Source organism: Branchiostoma lanceolatum, chromosome 4 (genome assembly GCF_035083965.1).
Source record: "Branchiostoma lanceolatum isolate klBraLanc5 chromosome 4, klBraLanc5.hap2, whole genome shotgun sequence".
NCBI classification, from domain to species: Eukaryota; Metazoa; Chordata; class Leptocardii; order Amphioxiformes; family Branchiostomatidae; genus Branchiostoma; species Branchiostoma lanceolatum.
In genome coordinates, this window is record NC_089725.1 from 23,363,968 (window position 1) to 23,378,471 (window position 14,504).

Here is a 14,504-nt window from a genome sequence, read left to right on the forward strand (position 1 = left end):
AAAATGTAAACGCATACCTCTTACTGCTGATGCTGGGTAATTGAATAGAGTTTGAATTTATTTTCTGATGAAATAACTAGTTGTTATAGATGGCCCCCGCTATTCTAATGGCTAAATCTAAAGTTGACCTGAGGTCACACCAGAGTAGGCCACATGTTTCCTTGGGTACCCTGAGATGCAACTCTTCCATCAAAGGCAAGAACGTTTACACAGCGACACTGTGCCCCACAATTCAGTTCTAGTTTGAAAAGCTCGGCAGAGTCGGGACATCATGGCGTCGTGCCGTGAGAGACGGCGGGACACGGACAGCAGCCTGCTCCTGGATGTGGAGGAGGAGGACAGGGACATGGACACCAAGGACGAGGACCATATAGAGTAAGTCACTTTTCAATTGGTTATCTTGTAACGAGTATTTTGATAATGATAAGGCCGAGGCTGTTGACAGGATGTTTCTGTCAATAAGAATTTTTGGGCACTATTGACAAGATGTTCCAGTCAATAAGAATTTTTGCTTTTTTGACAGGATGTTCCTTTGATAACTTTAATATTGTGAATAACACCAGTCATGATCCTGCCAAGAATAAACCTAACCCTGAGGATAATCCTGTGAAACAGTGCTTAGATTCCTGAGCAAGAATGATGACGCAAACGTACATAGAATGGAATAGATGGACAAGAATGAATTTAACTAGAATAAGACAAATAAATGTTGAAAAAAAGAATGTCATGGCTGGGGATTGAACTAGTCAACCACTGTACCACTGAGCCAATGCTTTTGGATGTTTACCGATTCATCGTTATTCCTGTGTTTCCTGTCAATAGGAATTTTTCAAGTTGTGCTATTGACAAAATGTGGCTTTTCATTGACGTCATAATACATGTAATCATGATTTGAATCCCACAGCGACCATGTTGACGGGTAATTGGGTCAAGCAGTAGCATCTTCGTATGTTTTATAGAAGTTCCCTGTAATCCAACATGGCGCAAATGACGTCAAATGAAATGCCTGTATAAGCCATACCATAATGATAATGAATTAAAAATCAAATGATCATTATACTGATTAATACTTTTCAGAGCTGCAATGAAGCCTTGTGATTGAGAAACATTACGTAACCCTACAACACCCAAATGCCCAATGCTCTGATGTTGTGATTTTGTGGTGTTTTTCCATAACAGGAGGGCATACAAGTGCAATATCATACAATGATGCCCAATGATAATTTAATACAAATGAATCATGTAGTTATTGTAGAAATGAGTCTGCGCAGACCAAACTATTTGACTTGGGTACTGACTCTATTGACACAGTCATTGACCTACATGGAGAGAGTCAAAAGTCTGAAGTCCATTTGTCGTGACTGAAAAGAAGTATGGATTATTTAATCCATACAGTACCAGGTCTTGCAGACTAGTATGACCACTCATTTCAAATGATAAGTGAAATGTCAACAGTGTACTCATGATAACAGTGCAAGATTACATTAACTGCAGCTATTAATTCCGTAACCCTCTACAAGCCTTTCTATCATCTTTGTACAATTATGCTTGCCCATAGCTCATAATGTATGCTTGCACACATCAGAATATGATTTTGCCAGGCTTTGTATTACTTACAGACCTCAGGTAGAGGCGATGACTCCGAAGCCAGGTAACATTGGGCCCAAGATGCAAAATAGCTCTACAAGGAGGTATGCAGTATCTCAATTTAGGATCCTAGCCAGGAAGTCCAACTGTCCATTGGGTGATTTTCGTTATGCTGATCATTGAATCAAATCAATGAAGCTAGACGTGATTAAACCATGATCATTGCTTTCACAGATCTGCATCATTAATCAGAGTTAGAGTAAGAGTACTGTACTTGCACTTTCAGACATACATGTATGTATTGCTATGTTAACTTAGTGTATAAAGTGCAGTACATGTATATAACTGTGACAGTGTGTATTGTAAGTTGTTAGAAATGTAAAGAAAAAGCGTTAACCTGAAATACTTAAATCTGAACCTGACATACAGTTGCTTACACAAATTTGTATCCTGGGACATCCTAGGATCCTACAAATATATCTACCTGGATTTTGTTCGATGGATTGTTACAAAAGTAGAAAAGACCAATCAGACCTTCATTCCAAATTTGAATGAAGTGACTGTGACTCTTTTTCTGGACAAGTCAACCTTCTACCAAACCCATCTATTAAGAGTATTGCTTATTTATCATTGGTAACCGTATTATTGATTCTTATTTCATCATTACTGTTACAGGAATGCTGCTCTCAACATCCTGTTCTGCAGACGTTTCTGGAGTCTTCTGAAGGTCATCTTCCCAAAGCTCATTTCACCGACATTTCTCATGTTCTGCACACTTCTGGCTGTTTGTCTACTAGGTGAGTAATACTGTAAATCACTTTAATATAGCGGCAGGAAAATATAGCGGTTTCGGGAAAATGGAGTAGGTCGCGTCACTTAATTTTAGCGTTGTGGACGAGGCGCTAAATTTAAAACAGGTGTCTGTAATTCACAGACTGATGTGTGAAAAAATACATGAATACTAGTACTACTAGTATGCATTTCATAAAACCTCAGACATTGACAGTAAGACTGGCTACCAAATGCTTTATTGAACCACCTAAACTTTGAGATTGGGCTGCACTGGAGTCATTATTCTTTTTATCAGAATAGAAGGATCATCTAGTTTTTGACTTATAGTAAACCTGTGCAAAGGAACGAGTATCAAACTTACAACTGACTTATTATCTGCATATCACTGCATGTATGATTCTATTAAATTCATGCTTTTCTGTCTTACAATTCTGTCTTTTTTTCAATCCATTTTTCCAGAACAAGTGGTGATCTACCAGACCGGCCTCATCCCCAGCCAGTTTGTGAAGATTCTTGCTGCAGAGAATCCTCAGAAGTCTGAGTTCATGACTAGACTGTGGCTGTCACTCATCATTATTGGGCTCAACTCAACTGTAAGAAGTTTAACCTTTAGAAAAGTGGGATAGATGCATAAAGTGTTTCTTGCATACAAATGTATTTTGTATCAAGACCTGAAAATGATGCTTCAATTTTGAGTTAAATATGATTCAATGTTTCAATTGAGTTTGATGGCAATATTTTCCTTTCAGCTGAAAAGCCTGGATGGTTATGTCAGCAGTCTGATGTATGTGAAGTGGCGCCGGCTGATCTGCCACAGACTTCACCAGAAATACTTCCAGGACACTGTGTACTACCAGCTCAACGTGCTGCAGGAGAACATGGACAATCCGTATGTACCTTTTCACATTGACTCAGTTACACTCACAATGCTGTGGTGCACCCAGCCTTACTCTCTACAACAGTGTATTTTGGGAGTTGCAATCGTAAGCTGTACATGTATTTTTATGTTGACTTACCTGTGCAATGAGGGTAAATCATTGTTTCTTGAAGTTTACCGGTAAGTGTTTTGAGGGGTTTTTTCTGTCCTGTGCAGGGACCAAAGAATCAGCCAGGATGTTGAGAGGTTCTGTAAGCAGTTCAGTCTGATGATAGCTGTGATCATCATCTCTCCCTTCACCATAGGATACTACACATATCAATGTTATATCAGGTCAGTGGTTAGCATCTAAGCCTATATCAGTCTTAAGCAGTACCTCTGATTCTGAAAGGAAGCAAGGTGTCTTTTATATACCAGATGTATGCATAGTTGAGTTTTTTTGTGATGAACGTACAAAGTTTTAATCATTGAACTACATGTAAATGGCTGCTTCTATAATGTTGTCCTTTCATTTTGATATTACAAATCAGTTGTCAAGGGGCGTAGTGTACTAATTTCAAGCAGTAACCTGACAAATAGTCAACTAGCTGAGTGAATATAAATAGAAGACAACTACTAGTATGGCAAAAGTTTTGAAAAAGGTTTTCTAACTTGGTGGCACATAGACATTTCAACTTGTCTCATCCTGTGTCTGGCATGTCTTGATGTTGCTAATATTGTGATATTTATATTTCAGTACTGGATGGCAGGGTCCTGTCAGCATCTTTGTGTACTTTGTGACAGGTACAATCATCAACAAGTTCATCATGTCCCCCATAGTGAGCCTCCTGGTCAGACAAGAAAAGCTGGAAGGAGACTTTAGGTACAGTGTATCAGTTTTATATAGAAACAGTATTGAATGCTGTTGAACAATGTTGAATCAACACTTTCTATCCAAGGTGAAATACATATACACAAATTGAATAGGTCTTTGCCGGAATATTTTTTTTGCCAATGTCAAAGTCACAATGTGTCAGTTGTTAAAGCAACCTAGTTTTAAGCCTCTTTCCATCTTTTTTTCCAGGTTCAAGCACATGCAGATTAGAGTGAATGCTGAATCAGCAGCATTCTACAGGTATGAATCAAGACTATTTCTCCCAAGCTTTGCACACATGATCTTCCCCTAACTTATTAGAGCTCTGCCTGTGTTACTTTTTCCCCACAGACAAACTAAAGTGAATTGCTTAAACCTGCCTTCTCTGCTGCTGTTTTTGTAGAGCCTGCCAGGTGGAGCTAATGAAGACTAACTTCAGGCTCCACTCCTTACTGGACACACAGACACGACTCATCAACAGGGAGTTCTGGCTCAACTGTAAGTCTGATTCATAACTTCTCAAACCCAGATTCAGTGGGATCAATAGCTTTTTTAAGAGTTAAAAGTTCTAGAAGTCCTGTACATTAGATTGCTCAGAGGTGAAGTAGGGTCATACCAGTTGCTGTTTGTTTACTGCAGCCAGCCCAAAATTTGATAATGGTTGCTACCCACAAGGAGAAAAGATGCATGGATGATGAATGAAGTCACAAGTGTAAATTTTGCATGATAATTGCACAGTCCCCTCATACTCATTGAATTTGTGTCTTGTACTATAAGTCATTATTTTAGTTGAAAACATGATATCCTTAGTGCTGAAATATCTGACTGTTACTCTTGTATCTACACAGTTGCAGTGAACATGTTTGACTATGTGGGAAGTATCCTGAGCTACATAGTGATTGCCATCCCTATCCTAAGTGGTGCCTACAGCCACATGGCCCCAAATGAAATAAGTTCACTCGTCAGCAAGGTATATCTGTTCTGTTCACTATAGCCTACTCTTAAGATAACTGAGAAGAAAATTTATCTTTTCTGCCTGGGCTTACAAAGTATCTGCTAGTATGTGTCTGAATTGATAGTGGGGCAAGAACAACATGTTGTCATTGTCTTTTACAATGCTTTGGGAAGTTGTTTTTTTTCTTTCTTGTGACTTTTAGAGATGAAATCTGTATTCAAATTAAGATTCAGATGATTTGAGATTCTGTCCTCTAGATGAACGTTAGATCAATTGGACAGCTTGTAAACATTATGTGTGCACTAGGAAAGTCTCTCTGTTACTGGATAAACCTGTTTTAACACTTGATCTAACGGCTGTTCTATGTCTTCAGAATGCCTTTGTGTCCATCTACCTGATTGGGTGCTTCAGTGGGCTGATAGACCTGTCCACCAAACTCACTGACCTAGCAGGCTACACACACAGGTAAGGACGGGTATTGTGGAATTTTCTTGATCTTGCGAATGCTTAGGCAACATCAACTACTTTCTTATGTCCCTAGCGTAGGGACATAAATAACTTTCTTGAGGAATGGCACCAATAGATGTAGGAATGCTGAGATGGAGCCTACAGGTATTTCACACAAGAAAAATCAACTTTCCTTACTTTCTCCAATGATTGAATTTGGATTAAAAAGTTGAAACATAGATATAGAAATGTACAATGTCTTTGTGAACAAGTAGATCTGTGACTACAATGTAACAGAAGTTTTTTTGTTAACCAGTTAAAATAAAGGCACAAGTCAGTCACTTGACCTGGATTGTCAAGAGCTTGCAAGGGCAAAAATGTGAGCAACAGGTACTGTCCCTGGTGCTGAAACATCACTATTTGAAATACAATGCTATGAACAAGCGACTGAGAAGGAAGTGTTCTCTTGAGTATCTGTTGAATGATGAACTAAAAGTGACAGTGCTATGCAGTTCTAAGTTTGTTTATACTTATGAACCCCTCCTGGCAGGATTGGAGAGCTTCTGGAGTCTCTGGAAAAGACAGAAAAGGGAACAATGGAAGACCTGACCAACCAGAGTACAGACCCAGGGGGTGATGATTCATGTGAAAATACCAGGTATACACTGTATTTTTTTGGTAAATACCCACAGTATGTAGCAGTGTAAGAAACTAACATGTTGTAAGGAGCAAAAGTATAGACCTGTCTTCTCTTTGACTCCCTCTTTTGGCATCTTTTGCAGAAAGATTTTGTGTAAAGTATCAATTTGTATTTGTTTGCAATGTAACTTTAATTCTTTTTTTCTCGTCAGCCTCTGCAGCAATGAGAGCACACAAAGTAACAAGGCCTTCCAGCTGGAGTCCGTCACCCTCACACCACCTTCTCTACAGAACAGGGTCCTCATTAGGGGTAAGTGTAAACAACATCGTCATTTGTGGCGAGTGTGAACTGGGCATTTATCTGGAGTAAGTGTGAACAACATTGTTCTTCATATGTAGATGGACATTTGTCAACAGTAAGTGTGTATAACATGTTCCTTAGTTGTAACTGTGAACAGGGTACTCAATAGGTGTAAGAAGGAGTTAACCAGTGTTTTCCTATCACATCACCACCTGTTGGCCCAAGAAGATGTAGTCTTAGTATTGATAGATTGTTACAAGTTGCAGTGATGTAAATGTACTTTGATGCACAAGATGCACTTACATGTTTGTTGTTATCTTCAGATCTTACACTCGAGATAGAAGCTGGAAGAAATCTACTTATTGTGGGAAACACAGGTAAGAACAACCCAATCAACATATCATATGGACTACTGATTCAATGTTATTAGAATATTGAACACCAGTACTGCAATTTATTATGCCTGTAAGGAAAATGAAGTCATGTTCATAACAAAGAGATAAGCAATGGATTAATTTCTGTGATTAGGTTATGACTTAACTGTGCATATGTGTAATGTAATTGTACTATCTACCACACCTGAGTGTATTTGAATGTTACAATTTATTCCTGTTTCATAATACAGGCTCTGGCAAGAGTTCCTTACTGAGGGTATTGAGGGGACTGTGGCCAACCTTAGGAGGTATGTGTGTTCATGTGGGTGTCACATGAAAGCTCCTGTAGAAATGCCATTCAGTTTCCTTGATAGCAAGCTGTAGTGACGCTAACCCTATACTCAGGACTACTTGTGGTGCATAGTAGCTATGATCAAAGTGTTCTTGTACTGGTAATAAAGACATCTGCTAGCTGAATCTGCTGCAAAGGAGAGAGAGAGAAGACAGTCACAGATGAGGTGTTTTGCTATTGGAATAGGTGCAAAAAACGGTCTTGGCATTGGACCTCAAGCCCTCAACTTAAGCCTCCAAAGCAACATGGTTTGTCTTGTCCACATCAATTAGTGCATGGTTGTTCTTTTAGTGATGTTTCCATCATGTGTTCTCATTGCTGATTCTGTTCTTGTTCCAACAGGCAGTGTAGAAAGGATCAGTCCACTGGGTCCACAGGGGGTGATGTTTATACCACAAAAACCCTACCTGACTGATGGGTCACTGAGGGAACAGGTGAGTACAACTCCTGCTAATTGTACCTTTTCAACCAGAAAATGCATAGATCAACTTAGCTGTTATAAGTATAAATGAACCACTTGATGTTCACAGCTGTCTTCTTTATTTTACAGATCATATATCCACTAAAAGATAAATATCCAGGACAAGGTGAGTCTCTCTACAGCTAGATCACTACCACCTGTACTGGCCTGTGTTTTCTACCATTAAAGAAGCACAGTTTTCTACCATTAGTGAACCGCAGAAAGGATATGTCTTTGGGAGGAAATCTTGCACTATGTAGATAGCAATAGATGCATGTATGTTGTAGCTACCCACTTTTTCTGGCGATGTGATGAATACAGTTGAATCTGATGATTTGAGTTAAAATGTTAGGATTTGCACATTTCAAGTGATGAATATGTCAGTGTGAAGAGTTCCAAATCGAATGTCAACCCTATCTGCCAGCAGAGTATAGAACTGAAGAGAAAGATAAGATGTCCTACAATTCTGTCATATTTACCTTTCAGTTTCCCCTGATGATGAGATAATCATGCAAAATGTGGAAAGGCTAGAACTGGTAAGAAGCTTTTAGACTTTTGTTTCATCTTGTCTGTTCTCTTTTGCTTTAAAGTATGACATTGGACTATCCTGTATATTATCATATGTAGCAAAAACATGACTTTAGATTTATTTCCTGCAATGTTATTTTGCTGCTTTGCACTACTTATCAGGTAAACATGAACATACAAAAATTGTGTGATATGTTTTATTTGACTGTTTTCCATCCAGATGTCAGTATTCGACCGAGCCAAAGGACTGGATGGTGGAACAGAATGGATAAACTGGTTAGACAATTTTACTTTATACACTGTCCACACATGTCTCTGTCACACATGGTTCTATCCTCATTTGGTACTTAAAAAAGGCCCGTAACAAACCCTAACTCATCCAGGGGAGACTAACGTACATGTAGGCATGTAGTCAGAATAGCCGTTGCCTAACTGGGTTTGAAATTTGATTTGTTAACAAATGACCTTCAGATCCTCCTGTCACTAGTTACTTTGTGGAGAATTGTAGAATACTTTCATTGGTGGGTGTTTGGGAAAGTTGCAAGCTCATAGAAACCCCATTGTGTCTGTACAATATGATCTATGGGTATTCACTGGAGTAGACAGTCACATATTTTGTTTTCTATACCTAATGATTTCTCCTGTTGCAGGTATGATGTGCTGTCCCCAGGAGAGATGCAGAGGTTATCCTTTGCCAGACTCTTCTTCCACCAGCCTCAGTTTGCAGGTATCAGTTCTCTATTCTTGATTCTTGTAGGCACATAATGTGTGGGAATATAATGAAGATATAAATGGCACGCTTCCCCATGATAAACATGTATTTATTGTAAAAGTTTCTGACTTTGTATCAAAGGTCTGCAGTGTATGCAGTCAAAATAACAGACATGTGAAATATTGTTTATATGGCCGACATGGCAATAAAATGATGATTTGTTACACTGCTGATATAGATATATCCACCTCTCTCCCTGACAGTACTAGATGAGGCCACCAGTGCCGTCAGTATGGAGACAGAGGAGCTGCTGTACACCATGTGTAAGGACATGGGGATGACAGTCATCAGTGTGGGGCACAGGACCAGCCTCAGAAAGGTGGGAAGCCAAAACAGCAGTTTTTCTGGTTTTGTGTGTTGTTTATCAGCTACTTTTGAGTCATTTCTGGTTTTGAATCTTTGGCTTAATATAATATGTTATGTGACAAAGATTACATCATGGCACATCTTCTACCATTGTTGATGCCAACCATGGGAACGTGGCTGATGATATATGATATACATGTACTCAGCATCCATCACCAACTCACTCTTGTCCTCCCAACCCTCCCAGTTCCATGATGTAGAACTGAAGCTGGATGGCCACGGGGGCTGGAAGCTGCAGGCCATCAGATGAGACAACAGTCTAGTCCATGTCAATTCGACTACACCCTACTACACATTCGCCATACTTGCTGTTTGTTTTGTACCTGAATCAGGAAAACCTGTTCTGAAGGACCAGGAATGATCCTGGGGGCCTGTGCAATAATATTGCTCTCAGCTGCAGTGGTTTTAGTGATTTTCTGTTACATCTTTTGTTACATCTTTTATTAGAACATGCTCTAATACAATCATTTCAACTTTTCTACTTTGAAAGGCTGATCATCTGATAATCTAGAGAAAATTTCTCTATCGTCAAATTACATTTAATTGTAGTGTTACATTCCAGTTGGTAGAAACTTTGAGTCTACTTGTGATCTTAAAGATTTCTGTACTCTGTCAAGTAGATTAGCTTAATGGAGATCTAAGGGTAACTGGTTACTTTGAGATATTTCATCATCAGATATTTCATCTTCTGATTACTGAATTATCTGCTTACAACTGCACAATAAAAAAGTCAGTTCCTTATAGCCATGCGATAGGCTATTTGGAATGATGTTGTTGAACATGTATGGTATATATGTGCCTAGTACTGGATTAATCCAAGACCAAATATTTGCAGAAGGTTGAAGATGTGCTTCAAAGGATGCGTTTGGTTTAGTTTTTTTGCTTACTTTACAGTCTTAGAAGAAACTGTAGGGAATCTTTCCACATAATAACTTTTAATCATCATGTCTTTGCCCTTAGCAAATACCTGCAACCTAAAACATCCTGTACAGTCCATTTTGTTCTATCCATGCCCATAATCTAGAAGGCACATCCAGGCATATTTCCCAGTGTCAGGTTGGGTAAAAGAAGATTCTCAATTTTGACTCGTATCAACAATGTATGGTGATCTATTTAAGACTTTAACAAAACGCTGGTTCACTCAAAAACTTTGCTTTTTTCAACACATATCACAGCCTAAAATACTAGTTGTACACATTTCCTTTGGGACTGGTCCATTCTCAAATGTTAAAAGGTGGTCAGCATGGAGGGAGAAATCGATTGATTTTAGACACCCTCCATCTGCAAGGAGCAAACATTCAATTGAAATATCCCATTTCAATGCTGCTAGAAAAATAACTAGAATCCAAACTAAGAGAAATCAAGAGGAACATGCGGTAGGACAAAATAAGAGAACAGCATAACTTAATTAACCACTGTTACATCTCCCATGGCATCTGTGCAAACTATAGTTACGGTCGGTACTAGTAACGTACCATTGAACGTGGAATGTTCTGAAGATGAAAATTAAGGCCGGGTAACATGTTGCGCACCAATCTTGGGAGCAATATCTCAATGTTACATCTTTGTAAGAAATCGACAAATGCAGCTTGATACACACAGTTAATCCTTTTACATTTCTGGTGGTTCGTCGTCTGCTCAGTCGAGGGAAAGGAACGTGGTCTTGTCGGTGAGGTCGGCATAGCCCTTAGCCTGACTTCCAGGCTCCGACCGTGAGACCGACTGACGTGAAGGATCCGAGTCGCAGCCCGGTCAGGCGGCCACGATCCACTCCAGGATGAAGAGCAAACATTCCTCTTCCCGCCCGCTTACCGGAATTTCACACTCCAGTCAGCCTGCTGAAGTTTGGCTTGCCGTAGCCAAATCAGGAGCCTGTGCCACCACCTTCCATATACGGGGGCTACTTCTGCGAATGTGTTTCTAAAATCTTCAGGTGTCGGTGTATAAAAACGGAGCGGACCGCCCCGTTCTCCACTGCGGTCCAAGACTTGTCCAGGTTCTTCATCCAGTTCCAGTGGTGCTACCAGATTAACTCTCCATCATGTGCGAAGAGGAGGTTGCTGCTCTCGTCGTCGACAATGGCTCCGGCATGTGCAAGGCCGGCTTTGCGGGTGACGACGCGCCCAGGGCCGTCTTCCCGTCCATCGTGGGCCGCCCCAGGTACCAGGGCGTCATGGTCGGCATGGGGCAGAAGGACGCTTATGTCGGTGACGAGGCGCAGAGCAAGAGAGGTATCCTGACCACCAAGTATCCCATCGAGCACGGCATCGTCACCAACTGGGACGACATGGAGAAGATCTGGCACCACACCTTCTACAACGAGCTGCGTGTCGCCCCCGAGGAGCACCCCGTGCTGCTGTCCGAGGCTCCCCTCAACCCCAAGGCCAACAGGGAGAAGATGACCCAGATCATGTTCGAGACCTTCAACACCCCGGCCATGTACGTGGCAATCCAGGCCGTCCTGTCCCTGTACGCCTCCGGTCGCACCACCGGTATCGTGCTGGACACCGGCGACGGAGTCACCCACAACGTGCCCATCTATGAAGGCTACGCCCTGCCGCACGCCATCCTGCGTCTGGACCTGGCCGGCCGGGACCTGACAGACTACCTGATGAAGATCCTGACTGAGCGCGGATATTCCTTCGTCACAACGGGTAAGCAGTATTCTTTTCTCCGAAGATGTTACAAACGATAGTCATGGTTGGAGAAATTGCTGCAAGCTTCTTTTAAATGAGATTCTAAAAAGAGATAGAGATGCAAGAGGAAGATTTCGGTGCATGGATACTAGCCACATCAGCCTTTAGAACTGGCTCGGGGATAAGTTTTATCTAGTTTTCAGCTTACCGGGTATTCAGCTTGATTTTGAAATGAATTGAACAGTAGTTTGTTAACCCGATAAGCCCCGAAGGAAGCGAAACCTTCCAAAATATGGATGAAGACATGAGTATCCATCTCACGTTAGCAACACCGAGCTACTAACTTATCACTTGTTTTTATGACGAGAAGGCTTTGAACAATATACACGGGACAAATTCAGGGCAGATACTGTTTTAAAGGCAGTGAACGTCTTGTAAAACGGTTGGTTGGATTAAATCTGAGTGGTTGGATCTTTTTAAGCAAAGCACAATGCCCAGTTGTTACAATTTTGGTAAACTCGCCGTTTTCCTCCCCTCAGCCGAGAGAGAAATCGTCCGTGACGTGAAGGAGAAGCTGTGCTACATCGCCTTGGACTTCGAGCAGGAGATGGCCACCGCTGCCGCCACCTCCAGCCTGGAGAAGAGCTACGAGCTGCCCGACGGACAGGTCATCACCGTCGGCAACGAGAGGTTCCGCTGCCCCGAGACCCTCTTCCAGCCTTCCTTCATCGGCATGGAGTCTGCCGGCATCCACGAGGGCACCTACAACAGCATCATGAAGTGCGACATCGACATCCGTAAGGACCTGTACGCCAACAACGTGCTGTCCGGTGGCTCCAGCATGTACCCCGGCCTGGCCGACCGTCTGCAGAAGGAAGTCACCGCCCTGGCACCCAGCACCATGAAGATCAAGATCGTCGCTCCTCCCGAGAGGAAGTACTCCGTCTGGATCGGCGGCTCCATCCTGGCCTCCCTGTCCACCTTCCAGCAGATGTGGATCGCCAAGCAGGAGTACGACGAGTCCGGCCCGGCCATTGTCCACCGCAAGTGCTTCTAAATATGTCTTTGTGCTCTTTATTTGTAAGACATTGTATCTGATGTAGCATACGTCGGCTCAAAAGCAGAGCATTAGAGCCAACCCTTCTAGAAAAGCACTTTTCCCGAGGCAGCAAGAAGAAAGAGTGACCTACGCGTGAGTCCTGTCTGATGCAGCTAACGAGAGGGAAGTCCACTAGTGACAGACAGCCTGGACTGTGGAAGTGTTGACACGTATGGAGATATTCTACAAAGAATGATCTTATCTGTTACGTCATACGAGTGAAATGTAAGGAAGAAGATTGACTGTCGTGAGAAATGTAATGTATCATGTTTGTGATGACAAAGGGGAGTAACTTAGCCACAGACAAGAACACGCTGGCATTCTGTAGTTCTGGAATGTTTGCTCTTCATGTACGTCGACCTAACCTACAGCAGCTATTCATTAAAGCATTTGTCAGCAAAACATGAAATGTTTGGTCTATTTTTGTTACATACTTGGCCTAGGTCTTGTGTTGACCCTTGGTCACACCCACTGTCAATCAAACACCCAACTTCTACTGAAAATATACCATTCTATGTCACGGGCTGAAGTAGTGACATACTAGTAACCATACATGTATGTTCTTTGTACAGCAAATGGCTTTTATTTATCATCACGTCATGCCGCACTGATAGCATTCGTACAAACGTATACAAATGCCTACTGGATACGGATAACATACCACCGTTAGATATTCTACGTACTGAATATCACAGGTCTATGCTAATCTGAAGGAGATATGGGTAACATTAAGCAAATTAAGATTATTTCCCGCCCATATTTTCAAAGAATGATGTCCAGATTCAATAATACCTGTACCAATTATTAACTTCTCTTGATATGACACAGGATCGTCAATCGACAATGTATTCCAATAAATGAAACATCATTCAAAACACCTACACAACAAACGTAGTCTTAAACAATAATGCTATGATAACTGGTCGATGTGCGGTTCAAAGTAAGTACTTCCTGACGGTATAATTAGCATATGGTGATACATGGTAACGTTAGCTATGGAATTGTGAGCCAGTCTTCCGCCCATACATGCAACATTGCAGCAAACATCTGTGTTAACTGCTGCAGCCAAACCAATGAAATAGACAACAATCTTTAAAGATAAGAAACCATGTGTGATTTCTCCCACAGCCAACGAACAACAGGTCTCTAGGCACGTACGTAGGAAATGGATGTGGGAATGCAACAAAACTCATTAGAAAAGCAACCTTGTCCGATATTACCGAACAACCATATCAAGGATGCAGGGATAAATGTCCGATAGTACGCCTTTTGTTATCGTTAGGCAAACTGTATGCCGGCTAATGTGATTGATGATGCTGATACAAAACATGGCAAATATTACCTTCTTTTCATTAAATATGGAACAGCCCGAGATATCAGTGGAAATGATATTAACGCAACTCAGGTATTTAGGGCAATATGTGTAGCCAGGTAACGGTCGGTGGAAATTGTACATTTTCGTTCAC

The 14,504-nt window shown here is 41.3% G+C and overlaps 2 protein-coding genes across 3 annotated transcripts; both read left to right on the forward strand.

Annotated features, from left to right (window-relative positions):
• Positions 1–131: 131 nt before the first annotated feature.
• On the forward strand, positions 132–10,082 carry LOC136433466 (lysosomal cobalamin transporter ABCD4-like). Of its 2 annotated transcripts, XM_066425702.1 has the most exons (22): positions 132–375; positions 1,620–1,691; positions 2,263–2,384; positions 2,839–2,972; positions 3,129–3,268; positions 3,473–3,589; positions 3,993–4,118; positions 4,320–4,370; positions 4,513–4,607; positions 4,958–5,079; positions 5,438–5,529; positions 6,062–6,169; positions 6,363–6,460; positions 6,775–6,828; positions 7,077–7,133; positions 7,520–7,611; positions 7,728–7,764; positions 8,124–8,173; positions 8,386–8,441; positions 8,816–8,892; positions 9,141–9,256; positions 9,491–10,082. In XM_066425702.1, the coding sequence occupies exons 1-22, from the start codon at positions 272–274 to the stop codon at positions 9,551–9,553; spliced, it is 1,983 nt and encodes a 660-aa protein (XP_066281799.1). In that variant the 5' UTR covers positions 132–271; the 3' UTR covers positions 9,554–10,082. The 2 variants fall into 2 exon arrangements, with proteins under 2 accessions (XP_066281799.1, XP_066281800.1); XM_066425703.1 differs by lacking the exon at positions 1,620–1,691.
• Positions 10,083–11,101: 1,019 nt separating this feature from the next.
• Positions 11,102–13,447, forward strand: LOC136433473 (actin-2-like). The gene is made up of 2 exons (XM_066425715.1): positions 11,102–11,957; positions 12,479–13,447. The coding sequence occupies exons 1-2, from the start codon at positions 11,345–11,347 to the stop codon at positions 12,994–12,996; spliced, it is 1,131 nt and encodes a 376-aa protein (XP_066281812.1). The 5' UTR covers positions 11,102–11,344; the 3' UTR covers positions 12,997–13,447.
• The last annotated feature ends 1,057 nt before the right edge of the window (positions 13,448–14,504 follow it).

What these genes read in the sequence shown, in the direction of transcription:
- LOC136433473 (XM_066425715.1), top strand. Translation starts at nt 11,345, where the DNA reads ATGTGCGAAGAGGAGGTTGCTGCTCTCGTCGTCGACAATGGCTCCGGC. An exon ending in ATATTCCTTCGTCACAACGG is followed by an intron (nt 11,958 to 12,478) that starts GTAAGCAGTATT and finishes TCCTCCCCTCAG; the next exon opens with CCGAGAGAGAAATCGTCCGT.
- LOC136433466 (XM_066425702.1), top strand. Translation starts at nt 272, where the DNA reads ATGGCGTCGTGCCGTGAGAGACGGCGGGACACGGACAGCAGCCTGCTC. An exon ending in AAGCTGGAAGGAGACTTTAG is followed by an intron (nt 4,119 to 4,319) that starts GTACAGTGTATC and finishes CTTTTTTTCCAG; the next exon opens with GTTCAAGCACATGCAGATTA. An exon ending in CAGGGAGTTCTGGCTCAACT is followed by an intron (nt 4,608 to 4,957) that starts GTAAGTCTGATT and finishes GTATCTACACAG; the next exon opens with TTGCAGTGAACATGTTTGAC.